The following is a 22,248-nucleotide window of genomic DNA, read 5'->3' on the forward strand; positions in this document are numbered from 1 at the left end:
GTGATGTCCGGGACCGTTAACAGGTCGTAACTGGTTCATAATCTGAGTATTTACATTTTAATTGCAGCTTTAAATGCGTAATCTAGTTACTAACTGGCTTAGATACGAAATTAGTACTTATGAGCAACATGGACGGATTTACGTAAGGGCTAAGGGTATTTGTATAAGTGTAACCCGTTGTGGATGCATCCAGTGTGTTTGTATTGTCTTTTATTTTTGACTTTGTTTTTATTATAAGGATGTTTCTGTTTGGTTTCCGAATAAATAAATAAGACTATCGATTGGATCGGAGAATTCTCGGTCATTTGTTTTTTGGTCGGTATTTATTAATGCGTGTCTATTACGGTGACTTCAGAGATAGACAAATACACGATCCACCCATAGTGTCACTAGACAACCCTCAGATGTTCAGCAGATTTCTATGTAGGGCGTCAAAAGATGCTTCAAGAGAAAGGTTGCAGTTCAGTCATCTAATAATCTCCAGTCTTCCCCAGACATCTATAAATAGCAGAGCTGGTCATAGCTGATTTGACATGCTTTTATTATCAATAATATTATGACACAACGGGTTTAATTTAGGTAAAATATTATTTTTATTACTTTCTTTTATATATAATTATATACTTGAATAAAATAAATTGTTACCTATCCTGTTAATATCTATTAGTACTTGACTATATGTAAAGATTTATTAATGGCGTAAATAAAACTTTATATTATTTAGTAAGTAAGTTAATAATACACTGCAAGTCTTTCTTAATGTTTAAAAAAAACGGGACGTTTGATCACGGTAATTATATGTAGTTAACAAAACTAAATTACTTAATCAGAATTTATTACATATTAAATCAAGTAATTACAATTAATTATCTAATTGTATACTTAATGATTATCAAATTTAACATGTCGGTGTGGTAAAGTAATACTTATAAATGTCACTATTATTATTTTTTTACACTCACACTTCCTGCCTTAGAAAGCGAACGCAGGGATCTATGCATTCAAACCCTTATCCCTAATTAATTAAATATTATTAACAAACCTTTATGGCTGACACCCAGTAAAGTATAATATAAACTTTTGTTTTAATTACATAACTTAAGATCACGTCAGAAAGATGTGCCAGTTTTGGTTATCAGTATGTCCTATAACAGGCTTTTTCAAGTTGCTTCTGTTATATTCTAATGTTGGCTCTTCATGTCCAAGATACGTACAGATATAATATGTCTATTTCTAAATCACAAAACAATGTTCCAGAATTCGCTTACCAAAAAATCTATATGTTATAAATATAATTACTGTCTCAGACATCTTTCACATATTATTAATCACTACATATTATAAAACAAAGTCGCTTTCTCTGTCCCTATGTCCCTTTGTATGCTTTAATCTTTGAAACTACGCAACGGATTTTGATGCAGTTTTAGATGGAGTGATTCAAGAGGAAGGTTTATATGTATAATAACATCCATTAAATAGTGGAGAAGTTATTTTGAGGTTTCTAATGTGATGTCGTAAATAATTACATTTTTTCCGCTTACATTGCAAACGCAGGCTGAACCCTACGAGTTTTATCAAAATAATGTACTAAGTATTGTACACATTGAAAAGGTCTACAGAAAAGTCCCTGATGGTATATGTATATCTCTTATGGATAACACACATTTTTATATACAACGTTCACAGATTTTCCGTAGTGTATTTAGTATCAGCATTGCACCCGTGCGAAGCCGGGGCGAGTCCCTAGTTATATATATATTAATATTGTAAATGTTTCCTGAACATTAAAAATATATATATATTTAAAAAATTAATACGTTTGTGAATTGAGTCTGCCGAAGTATGATGATCTACGTTATAGATCTCATAAGTTAATCTCGTAAGTCAAAGTTAAATATTTAACCATGTCATGTGAAAACTGGTACTTTCTTTTCACGTAATTTTATGGTGTTTAACTTGCTTACGTACCACAAACGTGTGAATCGGTACCTAATGGAAAGTGTTGAAGAATTTACCAAAGGTAATCGTAGAAAACATTTTATTTATATGCAGGATTGTCGTGTAATTATATGGTATATATATATTATATACAGATATAATTAATATGCTTAAAGAAAACACTTTTTTACTGGATTGAAGCTACGTATTATTGTAAACTAATAATTATTTAACATAATTTTGAACTTATCCGACGTTTCGCGTGCTTTACAGCGTGCGTGGTCACGGTGACTGAAGACAAAGGTGTTAAATGTCAAAAAGTATCACAGCTGTATAAAAAGTTGTCTATATTTATAATACATACCTTTAATCCGGTAAAAAAGTGTTTTCTTTAAATGTGTAAAAGCTATGTTAATAAAAGACAATACTATAATAGCATAATAGTTAAAAATATACCCTAAAAATGGCTTCCGGCCACATTTTTTAGTATTACTCACTTCTGGCAATATTTTTTATTATTATTAGGGCAGAAGTTCCTCATTGAGTCTCCATCGCGTTCGATCTTGAGTCTCGTATTTCACCTCGCTCCAACTCTTTCCAGGTCATCTATAACTAGGTATACGACGCCAAATTGTCATGGGACGACCACGCTTTTTCTTGTGCCCTGGTGTTGGAGCCACTTTAGAGCTTCCAAACCAGCTCAGTTTATGAGGGTTACCTTCCTAGTTGGTAGCTTCATCTCAGCTGCAGCTGTAGGTAGTGAGAGTGTAGCTGAAGCAGGTCGCACGGTTGACAACTAGATGGTTCTGACATCCGGGGTTCTCCTTAAAGTGGTTTTCCACTACATAACTCAGCAGATGGTTTGCTGGCTTTGTCTAGGCATTGCTGACCTCACTTCTGGAGGCATACGAGAGATAATTCCACGTTTCATTACACTTATTCCTCGTGTTTAAATAATATTCAAATGGTTGAATGTTCAGCTCCAATAATCGTGAGAAAGATATCGCAGGTCTTCAATTACAAATATCGAGTAACATGTACGAATAGATCAAATTCACATAAACAAAAACTTATATACTACAATGTGGTGTATAGTATCGGAAAGTCGAAACTAATATTAACAATAACTCATAATTCAATTTCTTCAATACTGTTAGCCGGATTACGTAGTAAAAATAAAAACAAAACCTTGGCTTTTTAAAATATTTAAACCTACTTTTCCGACACTGTTTTATATTTATGTAGAATATAATAGAAATATTACTTTGGTCCGTGGGTTCCTATATAAGGCTTTTTAGGAAAATATCAAAACGGTTAGTCGACATCACTGGAGACCGAGCTGGCAGCTACCTCGCACAAAGAATTAGTCTAGCTATTCAAAGAGGGAACGCTGCCAGTATCTTCGGAACCTTGCCTAAAGGGACTCCTTTTAATAATATTTTTTAGTTATTACATTTTAAGGTTAAAATATTAGAATTATTTAATTGTGGATATCGATTAGGTCTATTGTATTTTGTTTCTGTAAAGAAGTGTTATTATATAATATATAGAAACATTGTTTTAGAAAAAGGTATTGTTATGGTGCGAAACTGAAATTCGAAGCAACGACTTTCAGATTTGAATCGCACTAGACAATATTCCTAAAAACAATTATCTAAAAGTCAAAGTCTCAAACTCAAACCCGGGAATTAACTACTGTATGAATAAAATAGGTTATCCTTTATTCCAACGCTTGAACAAGTTTAAACTGCATTGCGGCAGATTCTAGTTAAAAATAACTGTATAATGTTACCTACATAGGTAATTTACCAAGTTTAGTTCCGTAATTAACTTAAGCTCTAAAGTATTCTTTTTGACACCTTTAGCTAATGTATTCAAACTTGTAAATATTGGAATATTATACAGGATGTCTGAAAATAAAGTTCATATTTAGTTGATCGATTTCAAAAAAAGTAAGTCATGTAACATGAAAATGTTTATTCATTATTATTTTTAAATAGGCTGCTTAACATCTATCCTCTCACCGCCTACAACCTAAAATCCCTAATAAAAGACTGGCTTATGAACACGCCTTGCAGTGTTAGAGCTGCTTTTGAGACCCACGATGTATATACACTTTACTCACTCACTCATTCACTCACTCACTCATTCACTCTCTCACTCATTCACTCTCTCACACATGTACACCCTCATGCACTCAGGTGTGATGATAACGGTTCAAAAAATAAAAATAAAAAGGAAACGGTTAGAAAAAAATAGGTTAAATAATTTTAAGTAATTAAGTTTGTTATGGAAGAGCTGGGAACCCTAACACAGGTATTTTTTACTTAAAAGGGTTTCCAAATCTTACACTTTGAAAAGAACATGGACATAAAATGAATAAAGACTTTTTATTATTTATTATATTATTATTATTAAAGTACACATTTCCTGCGTACGCGGCACTCATTTAATCAAACAATAAAATTACTTATGACGGCTCGGCAGTTTGACTCAGTGATGGCTGACATTTCATGACGGATATTTTCTTTCCATTGCGCCAGAGAAGTCAGCTTATTGACGTAGACTTTAGATTAAAGATAACTCCATAAGAAAAAATGCTAGGGTTAAATCAAGACTTCGTGAAGGCCAATTAATGTTACCTATCCTAGAGAATTTGCCTGAGAAAATTTCACGAACTCGACAGAGACGTATTGGACGTGAGTGACGTCGCTTCGTATTGCTGGAACCATGTGTATTTATTTATTTAATTATAAGTAATTTAACAGTATAAGACTTATACATATTATAATACAAAATACTAAGACAATACAGAAAGCCAAAACAGATTACATAGATAAACAATTTATGTATAAAAAACAGAAAACATGCAAGGACATTAAAAGATAAAGATACATTTAAAAAAACAAAAGAATAAAATTAAAAAACTGAAATTTGACATTTAAAAGCAACAAAAAAGACTAAGAATTTAAAACTACTACTTAAAAAAATCAGAGTTGCCGCTTCGCCAAGTAAAGATCAATGTCCTGACAAATGTTGTCATAGTTCGATAAAACCCGATGTTCTTTGGTTATAGCAATGAAAGTTTCGAAGTTCAGGCAAAACCATATTCACATAACGTAAGCTGAATAAAATGTACAGTTTCTTTTGAGACACCTGTTACTAAAACTTTGGAAATAAACTTCCCTGTACTTATATTATTAAAAGTAAAGATGGATGTTTGTATGTTGGTAATGTTTGTAATAATACAAAAATTACTAAAGCGGGTTCAACAATGTCATAACATAACAGAAACTGCCTTCAAAGATTTTATTGATTCCCGTCTGAATGTTTTTTTTTAGTACATGGGTCAATGAACTACTATGGCAAACGTCCATATATATCAATGGTAACTTTGATAAGTTAAATAAATTATATTGTAAAAAAAAAGTACTTTTTCTTCCTATCAAACAAAAAGCCAATCAATGTAAGGTCTAATATTACGTGGAATGAGGTATACCAATACTTCACAATATCTCCTGTAGTTATTTTAATCAACTATCAATGTCAACTGTCATCCGTCAATGTGAACTGTCACCGTAGCGCAATTCCGCGCGTAATTCACGCAGAGATACATTACATCGTAGGAAACATCATTTATTCGTTTGTTTTGGAAAAGGTTTCAAAGAAAACATTTCTTATTCAACCTTTTAAGATTTCCATGGCTCGTTGTTGTGTTCTAAGATAAATGCAGACGTTTTAATCTCTCTCACATTCCAGTATTCATTGTGTACGACATGCAAACAATCTGACAGAATTGTTTCCGCCGACTGACGTTGAACAATAGTGAAATTTCTATTGCGTTTTGTGGCTCCATAGCTAATCTAGTAGAGTGAATATTAAAATCAGGTCAAGTATATAAAAATATATAAGAAGCAACTAAATACTTTTCTTCTAATTAATTTGCTATATTTGCTTTAAATATTGTAGAATTGTTTGATGATTTTCTTTTTTTTTTTAAATGAGCACCGAGAGTTTTTTACGCCGGCTTTTTCTCTCGGCCGACACCATCTGTCTTCTTTGCCGATGAGTAGGGATGCCAACAGGCTCGAATTTAATGACGTGGAATAATTGATACCATGATGATCTTATGTTCCAAAATAAAAGTATTTTATTTTTATGATATTTTCGGAAATATATCCATTGACATTCAGGGAGTATTCTAACGCCCAAACCCAATAGTTTATCTCAATCCATTTTCGACACCTGAGATAGACATCTTAATTCGAATATTGATAAAAGTGTGCCAACTAATCGACGGATTGTAATAGCCATCTGTCGATGCAAGTTATCCATGGTAGGTCGGATCGGTGTATGTGGATAGACTTTTGTATGAAAATGACAGTTCAACTGTGCCAATATCCTATCTTAAGATTTTACCTTACACCAATTGTTAAAAATAATTAAAAAGATATTATGTTCTTAACATAGACATGTATATTTTTATGTTATTTGTACGGTTTTATTAACATTATTTGGTGTATATTGATTATCAAATATGAGTGTAAAGAGCGAAGTGATTGCATTCTATCCGTCGCCAAAAATTAATAATTGTTTAAATCAATTTTTAAGATTTTTCGATACAAATAGGTACTTTTATCTTTAAAGATAATATTTTCGTGTTTTAATTAGTTTCAATAAATATACATTACATGTAAACGCATGCCTACCTAAATAGTCGGACAGTTATTATTAAGGATTCAATGTGTCGGACTGTCTGACAAATCTGACTTACAGATAAGAAGTGCCGTTGCGGTTTCTGGGCTACTCGGTCATAACTGCAAAAACCTCATAAAAGACTGATTTAAAACGTAGATATGCAAAACATTTAAAATAAATTCGTTAAATAAATTATTCTTTTTGGGACCTTAAATAAACTAACTGGCCTATGCCAGTCCTATACGAAACTTTAAGTATCCTATGATACTTTAAGTTTCGTTCAACACCAGAGTTCTGTCTAAATCATGTTTAGGAAACCTTTAATGGCTTTTTTAAAATACATATTTATATATTTTTAATTTCTTATTCATAAAAACTAAACGATTGTACTATTACAATTGTATTATTAAAAAATAAAATAAAATAACATGTGTGTACGTATGTATGTACACGTGTTAGAAGTTAATACTTCTTTGGCGTAACATAAAAAAAATTTCAAAAATTTGATTCTACGTTTAAAAAAAACGCCGCTAAGAATAAAAAAAAGGGTATTTAAAACATTTAAAGTTTCATTACAACGCATTATCTAGTTGAATAAAGTTTAAACTTATATTTCCCAAAAATACTAAAACTTTGATTATAGCTAACTTCAGGGTGTCGTTTTTTGTGTTCTATTTTTCATTTGGTGTACCTGGGGCACCAGTTTAGTAGCTCATCTTTGCTCCACTTTTCTGTTCTTCTTGCCTAGTGCCACGCCCCTTTCCACTTTAATTTATTTATTTGTATTGTAATATTGTTACCTTAGTTGTACATTATCACGTTTCAATTAAAACATTTATTTAAAGATTTTCTTGCATCATCTGTACAAAGTATTGTTAAGGGTAGGTAAAATTCGTGCTTTTTTCTATAACAAGTGCAAACTGCGGCGGTGTTGTAACGCCACTAGATTGTAACCAATTGATCACACAAGGAATAGTTCTGTTACAATTTCACATTATGGAAATTGTTTTTACAACAAACTCCCAAGCGAAATTAGAGAACTGTCACTAAATAAATTCAAAGCCCTTGTTAAAAGTAAATTATTTAATAAAGCCCTTTATAAAAGTGACGAATACTTAAATGATCCTAATCCTTGGGATTGATTTGCTGCAGTTCAAACAATTTGTATTAAAAACTTGGCGATTGAAAAGAGTGGCGTAAAGTTTCTTGCCAGTTCTTCTTACCCGCTCTACGCCCTTGACTTGCGAACTGGTTGTAAATGTAAATTTACGATTAATTTAATTTGTTTTTCTTGACGTTCATAAGTGTAAAAGTTTACCTATATGAATAAAGATATTTTGATTTGATTATGATTGTACCCTTATAACTTTCAAGAAAAGAGCGTACAAATTTTTAAAAGTCCGGCAACGCACTCGCGAGCCCTCTAGCATCGACAGTGTCCACGGCGGTATCACTTAACATCAGGTGAGCCTCCTGCCCGTTTGCCCCCTGTTCTATTAAAAAAAAACTGCTTTAGAAATCCATTCCAATAACCAAATCCCTTAGAAAACTAGATTTTCCATAAACAGTTTTCCTGTGACTACCAGGAAAAACTAATGTGAAGCAAGAAACCGGATAGTACTGTGGCCTACAACGATATTACGATAGTATTATTCAATATGTTATATAAATAATATTTATTGTACATGAACCATACATAGCTCGATTTGTTTTGAATGTAGGCCATTTAAATGTCTTATATTAAAAAAATAAATATTTTTACAAAATTTACCTTTTATTAGTCAGGTGCGTATATTTTCAACAGATGTGTACCTAATATCATTGGTATCAATGTGAACTCAGTACCCATAGATACTGTTAATAGTTTAATTTTGAATATACATATATAAACATATTCTAATTAATTTCCTTTAAAAGAAGTAAGTATTGTTTTTTGACGATTTGCTTTTTTAAAAGAGTACCGAGTTATTTACGCCAGCTTTTTCTCTCGGCCAACACCCTCTGTCTTCTTTGCCGATGAGTAGGTATGCCTACAGATTCAAATTTATGAATTATAATAATTTATGATTATAAATTAATATTCAGGTGATTTTATGTTCCAAAATTAAAGTATTTTATTTAATTCTTTATTAAAAAATGGTGTTAAAAACTTAAAAATATTTATGGCATAATATTGTCCAATCAGAATAAAACAAAATATACTATGGTTGTTTTGTTTTTATTAAAAAAAATAATATAGGTAGGTTTATATTAATTATAGTATTTTTAATGTGTTATCTGATAAAATTGTGACATTTTCAGAAAGCATTATTCTAGGTTTCATACAGTAACTTATAAATAATTTATTAACTACGGAAAACTGGATCCACATACAAAATGAGTTAGTCGACTTGATTTTAGTGCTTCAACGTATTTTATTTTTAAAAGATATTATATAATATATTGATGATACCTTTTACCGAATCAAATCGATGTTAGATAGTTACATAATTTTAAATTGATAAAAATAGTTACAGATGTACGTAAACTTATTAAATGAAATATAAATTAGAGAGATAAATGAAATTTAATAAATTTACGCAAATTTAAATTAAATTCAAGAAAAGTGCGACCAATTCTTAAAAGGCCGGCAAAGCACTCGCGAGCCCTCTGGGATTGGGAGTATCCATGGGCGGTGGTATCACTTAACATTAAGTGAGCCTCCTGCCCGTTTGCCCCCTGTTCTATAAAAAAAAACTTTCGTTCAGAAGAGAGACTTTTATTATTTTAATTTAGATGGATTCGTACTCCCATTTCTTGAACGAAAAGTGATAGATTATTAGCTATGTAAAATTCCTTTTAAGACAAATTTGCAAGCCATTATGTGTGGCAGAATGTGCGTAATTTGGATTGTACTTCCATAACATTTTTGTATTATATATACTTGTATGTTAGAAAACTTACATGATGCCATAGATAATACATATTATAAAGAGTTGTATTTTCGTTACGTATAAATTCTAAAACTGGTAACATTAACACTAAATCTTATTACAACTTAAATTTATTTGTAATAAATTTATTAAATTTTAAGGTTTATTAGGAATATTACATAAATGTTTTATTGTATATTTGTTTATATAGCATTATATTTGTTGTATTAATTATTATTTAATCTTCTTTTTCTCCTGTTTTGTGTAACTAAATAACAATGACACATAATTTCCCGTTTGCAATATTATTTTTTAAATTAAATGTGCGACAGACTAATTAAAAATTAAATTAGAATCTCGACTGAGTTCAACAAAAACGAAAGCTTCACAAAATCTTGAACCGTATAACATAGTTTTGTAATATTAATCGCAGCACAATTTTATACTTTTAACGGAACAAATCAATCATAGATTACGCAATTAATCTGCTTAACGGAAGCATGTTAATCGTTTTCATAATATTTTTGCGCAAATAACATTCCAATTTGTTAATTAATTTTGTTTAAAGAACTTTATTTCTCATTACAAAAAAAATATTTTATTTACATGACAAACTTAATATTAACACGTCGCCATTAGCCGTCAGAAATTTAGTCGACTGTGTTCATTCTAACTTGCATATTTACTGCCTTTTTGAATTTGTCAAACACCCCAATATTACGAATTTAAGATGGTAATTAAATAAATAATTGCACACCCTCATACATAATAGACTTCTTTAAATAATTTGTACGCGGTTTCGGCAACATAAGCAAACTCGCTCGACGAGTATTGCGTGTATTTGTTTTAACCATATCCATATGTGTTTTTAACTTTGGAAATCATAATTATCAGCCTCTTTTTTCTCCATTACTGAATGTCCTCTTCCATGTTCTTCCATACGCCATTGGCATCTCTGCATACACTGGGAGCAAACCTCCTAGACGATGTCTTCAGTCAGTTAATTAATTTAACCATATCCATATTATGTGTTTTTAATTTTGGAAATCACCTCATTAGCCTCTCTCATTTCTCCATTTCTATAATTATAATAATAATTTATTTATTGCAAGAATATGGTACAAAAAATCGTTCGCATATTCTGCCACACACAGTGGCGAGCAAATTTATCTTAATTTACATTTTACATTATTACTTAGAGTCAATTCTCATATTATCTGTATCGTATAAATTATACTTTATTAAATTTCTATAAATTACTCACACAAATAACTATTCATTGAATAGTACATTCTGAACGTTCTCTTCCATGTTCTTCCATACGCCATTTGCACCTCTGCATACACCGGGAGCAAACCTTCTAGACGATGTCGTCAGTCCATTTAGCAGGCAGCCCTTTTTTCTGCCAAGGATGCCAAGGAGAGATCCATTATGACCTGCCTACCACCATATGCTCACAATCCATTTCCTACTACTTGACTCACTGGCTTTCTGGCGTCCGTTGTGTAAACGTTATGGTTTCGGCTCCATTAGTAAAAACAAAGAGGAAGGACTGAAGACCGTTCTTTTGAGTGCTGTAGAAAAAGGACTCAGCATTATATTATTATTAAATAAATAAATTATTATTATTATGTCTTCATTCGCTCGAAAAGCTGTTCGCCAAATATGTCTCTCCACTTCAGCTTGACACCTCCTGTCATAAAAGTAGTTGTTAATTGTTAACAAAAATACAAAAATACAATCGTAACCCCTAATCTTAATATATATATTTCTTGTGTGCGTGTGTATGTGACTGAACCCCTCCTAAACGACTGGACCGATTTAGACGAAATTTTTTGTGTGTGTTCAAGGGGATCTGGGAATGGTTTAGATTCACAATTTTGTCCGCTGGACAATGTTTTTTTAATTAATTTTCAATTTATTAGTTGTTGTTGATTTTGGAATGTTTTACATTGCATCCGACAGACGGCGCTACCATCGCAGTGTCAAATTTTAAATAATATTCGAATTTTAATTTTAGTCTGTCCCGAAATTTAAAAAAAGTTTTGTTATCATTGTGTTATATCGTGTGTGACCATGTGCTGGATCGTTAGATATTGTCATAACATTTAAATAATAATTTTCATCAAAATGGCTTATTAAAAATTGAAATTTTGAAATTAAAGACGTTTAGACAGGACAACGTCTGTCGGATCCGCTAGTATTAGTATATAATCGACGCAATTCAACTGAGTGAGCCAATATCACTGACAGTAGGAATGTGCGCGCAATGCAAACCGTTATTGATACTTAGCTACGCGGGTTGTTGTTTTTCTATTAATTTGATGTTTGTGATGACTTTTTATATTAATACACTTCGTTACGCAATACGTACAATGGAGAATTTATTTTCTAACGTGGTTTTGCAGAAAATGTTGACATTTAGCATATCGATCGTACCTAACCAGTTATCGATATGCTCTACATTTCTTAAGCACATCACTACACCTGTCGATAAGACCTGCGTGAGCGAGACAGACAGATAAATATTATTTATGGCTTTGTTTCATAATGCGTCGACTTTAAAGTACCAATGATGCGTGTATTAGTTAACTTCGTAGTGACAGTTAGCTTCGAACTAGCTACTTAGTAAGGAGTTTGAATGCAGTGTTTTAACGGTAATGTTAAGTAAATACATGTAAATAGTATTGGGTTTTAACTACGATGCGGTTAACCGTCCTAAATATATTTAGCCGTTCCACAAGATTCCTCTTTTTTATCACAGCGGTAACATAATTTGACAGAGTGTGTTATGTCACTTGTCACGCTATCACTACAGCTAGACATTACAGTTCTAGGCTTAATAAATGTTTTGTTACCGATTGTGGATACATCCAATGTGTTTATTTTATGTTTTATTTTTAAATTTATTTTTATTGTAAAGATGTATCTGTTTTGTTTCCAAATAAATAAGTAAATAAAAAAATAAATATAATATATTTTAAGATACCTAGCAATCATAACCGTTCGATAATTGAAACCTAGCCATTGTAATTTAAACTATCAAACTCAACATATCTTTATTCATATAGGTAAACAAGTAAACTTATGGACGTCAAAAACTTAAATAAATTATAATTTAAATTTACTACCAATTCGCAAGTCAAGGGCGTAGAGCGGGTAAGAAGAACTGGTAAGAAACTTTCCACCACTCTTTTTAATCGTTTTGAGTCATACAAATTGTTTAAACTGGAGCAAATCAATCCCAAGGATTAGGATCGTTTAAGTATTCTTATTATTAATCCAAGGAATAAATATAAATATTTATTGTATTTGAAAGCTTACTGACAATATCAATGTCAAATCAAAAATCTATGTCGCAGTCGTCTGACTGAAATATTACTAAATATAAAAAAAACTATTTGACTGACTTGCCCGAGTCAGTAATATTTCAATATATTTCATTTACATGTTTTCCCGATAGTCCTGAATTTCCATTTCCTGGAATATTACAACATGTATTATTACAAATATTATTTACTTACAAAAATTCATTAAAATCTCATTAGTCGATTACGTACATAAGTACTTTCTCTTTTATAAATTATTAAAGTTATAATTGACCTTGCAATCTCTTAACTATAAAAAAAAAATTATAGGTAAAGAATTTATTTTAAATAAATACGCACTTTAGTAAAAAAATAATATATTTTCTATCTTTAATTAGCGAAGTTATATGGTATTATTTTATAAAAGATTCTTAATTGTAGGAGCTTTCTTCATTTTCTGATGATTGATCGCTCCTTTGTTTTGCTTCGTTCGATTTTCAAGATTGAATTTTATCACTTTGTATTAAGCTTTATTTTAAACTAAATGGTACTGAACTGTTTTCCTTTTGGTAAAAATAAATCATATTACCGAGAAATCATAAGATTCTAATAACATTTAGTACTTACACTTTCGTAAACCACATTTTTATTTTCAAACAGTGTCAGTCTAATGTTTTCTTGGAAAACTTTCAATTGGCAGTAATGATTTTTGTCAAGATCAAGTAAAAAAGCCTTATAGAAATAAACAAATGATAAAGAAAAAAACCTATAAACGCACCCACATACTTGTGTCATATGGAACATGGTGTAATGGTTGCAGCTCCTTACAAACCTTGTGTAAAAAAACTTGGCGATTAAAAAGAGTGGCAGAGAGTTTATTGCCAGTTCTTCTCTTTCATTCTACGCCCGTGATTTGAGAACTGGCAGTAAATGTAAATTCACAATTAATTTAATTTTTTTGACGTTCATAAGTGTACTTGTTTACCTATATGAATAAAGATATTTTTGTTTGTATATATGTCGCAACCAATTAGCTTAATCAGCTGTTCAATTAACAGCCTAGCCGTTTTGGCTAATTAAGCTAGTTGGCTGCGACTTATATCGTTTGCCCTTATAAAGATAATTATTTTCATTGTGTGTACTATCTAGGTTTTGTATAGTACTTTTGTATTATATTTATTTATTAACAACCCAGAGTTGTAAAGGCTACAATTATGTAGTATCCCACTTTGATTCTTTAAATATATATGAAAAAACATATGTTTGTCATGCTCTAACTAACAACGTATACATATAAAATATTGTGAATTCTGTTTTAAAAGAGTAAGTGTGGAGTTTCTTGCCCATTCTTCTCCACACAATACCTTTTGGAAGCAACTACAATCATCTTTATATTTTTTATCGTTCAAAAGTTCCATTTTAGGTGGTCTAATTGGAATAAATAATTTGATTGTGACTTTACATATGCCACCGGTAAATGATCATGTGGTGGTGGAAAGGTGCTCTTCGCTCCAACCTATAGAGTGGATCCTCGAGCGAGCTACCCACTAACTGGAAGGTCCTAGTGGCTAAGATCCAGAAGTTGCTGGTTCATAGACCTATCATTGAAGTTTTTGTCAAGATATATTGTTTTAGCGTTGTGGTGTTGTTAGAGTTCTAATTCCATCCCTAATTATATAATCAATATCACTTAACTGTATGAGACAACTATAAATAAATAAAACAAAGTCGTGTTTGTAAGTAGTTATCTCTTTTTTGGTGGATTCTTCTCCGCTCCGAATAGCAAAATAAGTAATATAATATCGGATAAGTTATCGAATAACAATAAATTAATTTATTAATTTTAGAAATGCGAACTGCATGTGGCGCCATCTGTTGACAAAACATTTTTGTATTTGGAAAAAAAGTTGTATTAATGTGTTAACTTGTTAACTATAGTTAAACAACAAAGAATAACAATGACTGGATTAACCGGGGATTGAAAGATCGATTTGAGAGTCGAGCCTCTAGTGCGATAAAAACGTTATTTTATTATTGTCATTTGTAATGTGTCCAGGGTCTCCGTGGGAAGTCGACGTGATGGCAGGACCGGTGGGGGGCGGGGGCGAGCCCACCCGGCTGATCCCCGCACGGGTGCCGGCCGTTTTTGAAATATCTACCGCGCATGGGGACAACACATTTACTAAGAATGAGGTAGGTGATTATATCGATATTAGAATTATAATAAAATTAAACACGTAAATTGTTTTCCTATTACAAAGTTACAAAACAATCAAACATAACATATTTCACAAGATAACAATTTATAATTTACAATGTCGATTAGGTACAACGGGCGGCATCTATCTATTATTCCCTACTCTCAACTTATATAATTACTTATACAGTATTTATATATTTTAGCTATTTAGTATGTGCTATTTGATTACTTTAACATTTAATAACCGACCTACCATGGATAACTTGTATTGACAGTTGGCTATTATAATCCGTCGATTGGTTATTTGCCCACTTTTTTAGCTATTTAGTATGTGCTATTTGATTAATTATTTCAGATTATTATTATTTACTATGGAAAGATTTGGTAAATTCAAGAACCCGCCAAAACGCGTCTAGACAAGATGGCGTCGTAAAGTCAGCCAATCAAGAAAATCTTGCCTTTAAATAATATTTAGGGGATGAATAGAATTAAGAAATAGAAAATTTTGAATATGGCTAAAAGTTAAAAACAAATCGTAAACGTCTTGAACGACTCTTAACATATTAAACGGATGTGATACTTGTTTTGATATACATAGTGCATTGCCGGCCTTTATGGGAGAAGTACGCTTGAATTTTTAATTATTGGAGGTCGTATCTCTCAGGGAAGACCCCCGCCGCTAGTCAATTCCACAGTTCGCTAGTTCGCAAAAGAAAATGCCTTGAAAAAAAAAAGTTTAGAAATGTCCAACTAACTTTTATTCAGATTATGCAAATAATTTAAAAAAGTTTACAAACGCAAGCGAAAATCACCTTGCTGCACGGCGTTACAATTATTTTTATCTTAGCTAATGCTTCCTTTAATATAAATATTTAATACGACGTATGCCATTATCTGTACCGTCAGCAAAGTAATGTTATGTTGAAAACTTATTTAATAATATAAATTAGCCTCACTTTAAAAAAAGGCTTTATTTAATCTGACCGTTCAACGAAGAGCGATTCGAATCGTCGACGATCCATCTCTTTTCGAGCAATTTGATCCCTTGGAAAAAGAAATTCCATTGTGCACAGCTGGGGATTGAACCTACGACTTTAGGGATGGGAGTCGCATGTTTGAGCCACTAGGCCAACACTGCCTTAACATTACCGAAACGTATTATATTAGTCGGAACCAGCCGCCACCTGAAGCATTTCCGAACCAATTCGACTTAGGGTCCTTCAAGAAAAGAGCGTGCCAATTCTTAAAAGGCCGGCAACGCGCTCGCGTGCCCTCTGGCATTGAGAGTGTCCATGGGCGGCGGCATCACTTAACATCAGGTGAGCCTCCTGCCCGTTTGCCCCCTGTTCTATAAAAAAAAACCTCGAGAAAGACATGCCTTTAATTATTTATTTGCCACTCAATCGCAGCAGAACGGATCTGGAGGCAAAGAGATTGATTGTCTAGCGCATAGGCTTTTTAACCCGGGAATTTACGGTTCTTGTTAGATATATGTCCTTGTCACACGAACGAAACTGGCAACACTGACTGACTACGGATTGCAAATACCAACATCACGGAAATAGATCGCAACGACATAGCAACAAATATGGCAACATTTCAATAACGGGCACAGATCATGAAACACACAGAAACCACACTTGTAGCGTCATTATTTTTTATATATGTTAATGTGGCAATGAAAAGTGCTTTAATATTATAAATAATATTACTTAATGTACTTTCACATTCATTAAATAGTGATTTTGATTATTTATACTTCGTTACCTTAAACATACTCATAAAAGATTGTTTAAATGCAATACATGCGTTAATCAACCCTAAAGAAAAAAAATACCTACTAGGAGTAAAATGCAAGAAGTGCAACTAAATAAACAAAAAAATAAATTACGAGTAACACTTAAAATAGATAAAAAATGCTCTTTATGCAGATATTCAATATATTATACAGATTATCTCGCTAAATAGTTCAAAAAAATTTTATTTTTTGGAGACATTAATGTCTTCTATAAAACTATAGTACGTTACTTTGCTCTTTTATGATCTTTTTTTTTTTTCTTTTTCTTCTTCAGCGTGCACGGTTTTTTTTGGTATTTATCACCACCATTACATACAGAATCTTAACTTTTTTTTGACAAGACAACGTCTTATAATTCGATGAGCCGACTGCACGCACGAAAAAACATGACTCATGCGGCGTTACCTCGCTCTGAGGTGTTCCATTTAAGGCTTGAAGTGCAAGCGAGCGTGGAACGAGCGACAAAGAGGCACAATCGACAAAAAAATCACATAATTCTATTTATGCGTACAAATAAATGTAACTTAATGAATTCAATTATGATCTCCATTTACCTCCTTCTCTATATCCATACAAAATATATATCACACAAATATTTTTTTTTATGCAAACCTTCCATCAGTATTTAATTATGACGTTGTCATATTCAACTATCGTCAATAAACTGACTTTGCAGAACCGTTTTTTTTTATTATTTTTTTGGATAGCGTAGGGTTTTAATGTTGAAAGAATTTTCCAAATGAGTCCTTTAGTTTTGGAGTCTCATTAAATCAAATATATTATATTAGTGTATATAAGCTAATTACGAAGAAGACCAGAAATGATTAAGACATTCTAAGATGATGGATTAAAATAAGGAAAAATTTCCAATATTAAAATAATATTTTTTTTGCTGATAGTACACCATGACGTTGATATTTTGCGTTAAGTACATTTCCTATCGGAGTTCCATTTAGCTTCCTCCACGCCTACAATTCCCACTCAAAACGAGTTAGTACGTACATCACAAATATGGAAAATGGCACGGCAAAACTTGCCCCTTCGCAATTTCACATGGCTTTCATTTAGTAAGAAAATGCGTAATTTATTTATAATTAGTCTTAAGGCGCTTCACATTGTCTATTACAAACTGTCTATTCTGTTCTTGTGTTATACTATTTTCCAATGTTATTGGTATATATTATCTTCTGCCTCGATTCAACCTAAGGATCCTTCAAGAAAATTCTCCTGTTGGTATAGACTATAGAGTATCCATATATAACATGTGTTACTTATTAATATATTTCATTATGATAATTGCTTTGAAATGTAGTGAGAAGTATGACGGACAGTAAACGGAGATTATTGCCAGTACTTCACGTTTGGGGAGAACGACCATCATTTCAGAACTGGCAGAAAATTTAGTTTACATTAATACCTATTATATCGATTGTCAAAAGTGTTATTAAATACTGAGTATATTATTCGCTGTCAATGATATTGCTTATTTTTTTAGTTATGACACAAATGTAAACCTTCCCGCCTTTTTTATGTACCATTTTCGTGAACTTTAAAGTATTTTGGTTGACTGGGGATAGACAATATGTTTAAATTTGAGTTTTATATTAATTTAAAGGCTGAAATTATGTTAGAAGTACATCGTGGGCCAAGTTACAAGTATTTATTATTAATACCATCGTCCATCTCTAGAGGTATAACTCGACTGTCAATTGTCACTGCAATGTCACTTAATTCCAGTCAACTAAAATACTTAAGATGGCGGGAATATTTAGATTTGTATTAAAACTAAACTAAAGATTCTTTATTTTAGTAACAACTTTTTTTATGTCTTTATATACAAAAGATAATTAAGAAAATCCTTGACAACGAATCGTATACTTGGTTTTAATTTGCTATTTGACCTATTAATAAAAGTTTTAATTACAGTCGTAGTCATAGAGTATTAATTTGTAATTACCATTAGTCTGGGCTTCCCAACAAAAAAATATTTACAAAATAAGAAGAAAATTAGCGCAAAAACACACAAAAAGAGGTTGTACATATTTTCATTTGTAGCAATCACTTCGAAGACTATAATAAACCCGAGCGAGTAATTCTAACAGAGTATAAATGCATTTGGGTAAATTATTCAAATAGAAATCTAAATGAGTTTAACCGTGCATTAAGCTGTACACGAGATATTTTACGATAGTAGAATAATTAATACATTTTTAAGGCTATTTGTATAAAAACTTTTTATATACTCGCGTAAGCAGTGTTGACGTTGAGATCGAGCGTCTAAATCCTCGCCGTGCAATGTTTTATTCTTTTTTTTTCTTTCTTTTTTTTATTTATTTAGTACTCCTAAACATACCTACTAACATAAGTTATATATAATTTCAAACAAATATACTGAGAATATAGCCAAAGATGGAATACATGATACATTTTATAACAAAAAGATTTATAAAAGGGAACAAACAAACACAAAGTATTCAATTCATTTAACTAAATGTAATTTTATTTATTAAACTAAGCCTAAATTGGTTGTGTTGTGTGATGGTGTAAAATATGGTTTTTGGTTTGAGGAAACTATGTCATGAGTCACAGACACCAACAACTCTAACAATCTGTCTCCGCTATGATTTTGGATTCGATAGCGAATCAATAGGTCAATGACACGTATCATGCTTCTATTGTCTACACACGATGACAATTGACTCTGCCCACGGCGATCAAGCCAAGGTGAATTAAGTGATAACCGCCGCCCATGAACACCTGCAACGCCTGGTGTTGTAGTGGGTGAACTAGTGTGTTGCTGACATTTCTTGAAGGCCCAAAGTCAGAAAATACCTACAGCTAGGTTTAGGTAGGCTTAGGTAGCTACTAACTAGGTTGACAAAGAGGTAGTGCGCGGCAGAAAGGGCCATAAGAAGCGGTGTTTTATTTTTACTAACAAAGTCGTATCTATGCAAATAAAATAACAATTAAACGATAAACCAACTCGATAAAAACTATTTACCATAACATTTTGGATCCTGTGATCCTTTGATCCTGTGTTCATTATAAAATAGACCTTAATATGAAGTACTAAAGTCACAATTTGAGATTGAGATATTGAATCGAATGTAGGCGGGTTAATATATCGTTTATTTAAACGAGGTCGATAATTTTCATAAATCTAAACAAAAATGAATCGTATATGTTGCTAAGCGCAAAACTCGGCTCACCAATTCGAGTAATTTATTTTATTGAAGTTTATTGAAGTTATACTTCTTTTGGCGCGATGGAGAAAGATATTGAGAGTGAATTTTTACGATGCGTACGCACAGCAACACCTTAATTCGACATCGTAATGTTAGGTCTCGGTGGCATGAAAATCGATAACTATGTTCAAGTTGTATATTCTAGTATTTTTATATTTAGAACACGTGTTTCGTAACAGTATAATTAATCAGTGTGAATAAATAAATATTATTTTGGTGTTTTTAAATGAATTTCATATAGTACGGTGATAGTATTCACTAATAATTTATTTATTTAAATAAAAAATCTTTTTTATTAATTTTAATATTTATCGTTAATCACTACTGCCAAAGAAGTATAACATCGTAGTAACATCTAACACGTGTACATAAGTACAACTCTCCGGAAGGTTAAGGAGAATAATTGAATATGTCCACGAAAAATCCAGGATATTCAACTGTTTTATTTTAGTTTTAAATGTATAGAAGATATATTTCACAGCAATGACAATACTAAAACGGTTTCACCAAGCTGGTATGACCTTCAAGTACGCCCTCGCAAAGCTTCTATTGAGATCCCCATTTCAATATTGAGTGTTCGTACCTCACAATTCCAAGTTTGTTCATCGATACTGAGAGAACTATTTGCGTTTTCATGTGACGTCATTTAAAGCGCCTTTTTCTGGGCCTTTTTATCTGTTTCGAGATTATTCTCTGAATCGGTTGAGGATCAAGCCTTCAGGTTTAATGACTACATAGAAGATAAAAGGATTGGCAATAGTTTTAATTACCTATATTGTTATAATTTGTGTTACGGAAGTGTTGTGAATATGTGTGTTATGGTGAATTACAGAATTAATTTTTATTTTATTTTTTACTTATGTAACGTTTGTGACATTTTCCTTTGAACAAATATAATGTAGAGGGAGGGTAAACTTGCTGAGTTTCTTGCCCGTTCTTCTCAAGGCCTCCTGGTAGTTTTGCGAACGGATGCCGTAGTGTTGCTCTTTCGCGAATTTTGTAAAAAAATTTGACATTCATAAGCATGTCCTAAGACGCATCTAAATTGAATAAATGATTTTTGATTTTCAGTGACGCCGTCAACTAAACATTATATATATTTTCCATCCCCGTACAGGTTAATACACGAAATTTGAAAGTTCCCACTTCGAAGATTAGAGATACCGAATTTATTATATTTAATTTAAGTGTTTTAGTTAGTGGGCAAAGTCATTGAGTCGATGTTGTAATAAAGCTACGTATAATAAGGGACGTATCTTATATCTTTAAACGAGCAATTCTTGTATATATATATATATATAATTGGAATCTCGGGATCGGCTCCAACGATTTTCATGAAATTTAGTATACGGAGGGTTTCGGGGGCGATAAATCGATCTAGCTAGGAATAAATGATAGAAAATAACAAAAAGGTGGTGTTTGAGTAGTCACAATTTAAACTGAAAAATGAATCTTCCTGACATCTATCGGCGCATAATAATACTATTTTTTAAAATTGTTTTAACGAGACAACAACACTAAAGCTATTCCAGCATACGATATATTCTATATTGTTCATATTTCATCATTTTATTAGTATGTAATTCGTACTTAAATATAATTTCCAAAAAACACAATTTAAAAAAAATAAAAATACCGAGCAAAGATCGGCCATCCAGGTACTGATAATTAATATTTATATCAAACAATAGGAAAAAATAATTTGTCTGGTCGATACGGTCCGCTTTCAACGTAGAAACATGATCATGATGATAGAATGTAGAGTAGGGATATGATACTTTTTTATAAAACGGCTTTTAAGAGTACTTTTTACATTTGGCTCTTTTTACTAACTAACATTAGTAAAGCTAAGTTTTAATAAAGATTCCAAGATAAGCCTGGGCATCAGCTAGAATATATTCAAATCATTTGAGAAAGCTAATTTAATAATTTCGCGATTTTCGGACAACGATAAATTGTGTCAAGTTGTGTCGAATATAAAATTAAATGAGGTCACAATTATTAAATAGAAATGTATTAAAGAAAAGCTGTGTAAAAGGCTTACAATACAGTTAGCGATTATCTAGTTGATAAAAGGGCCTGGTACTAGAGCTGCAGGCTACTTCTAATTCATTTGCTATATTTGTTTTAAATATTGTAGTATTGTTTG

At 31.8% G+C, this 22,248-nt stretch overlaps 1 protein-coding gene across 1 annotated transcript in view; it reads left to right on the plus strand.

Moving 5' to 3' along the window:
- LOC111000535 (filamin-A) overlaps positions 1–22,248 on the plus strand; it is a 126,909-nt gene that overhangs the window by 61,542 nt on the left and 43,119 nt on the right. Inside the window, exon 21 of the mRNA XM_045633560.1 lies at positions 14,913–15,049. Coding sequence (XP_045489516.1) covers positions 14,913–15,049 — 137 coding nt within the window. The remainder of the gene's footprint in view (positions 1–14,912; positions 15,050–22,248) is intronic.

Source organism: Pieris rapae, chromosome 23 (assembly GCF_905147795.1).
Source record: "Pieris rapae chromosome 23, ilPieRapa1.1, whole genome shotgun sequence".
In the NCBI taxonomy this organism is placed as follows: Eukaryota; Metazoa; Arthropoda; class Insecta; order Lepidoptera; family Pieridae; genus Pieris; species Pieris rapae.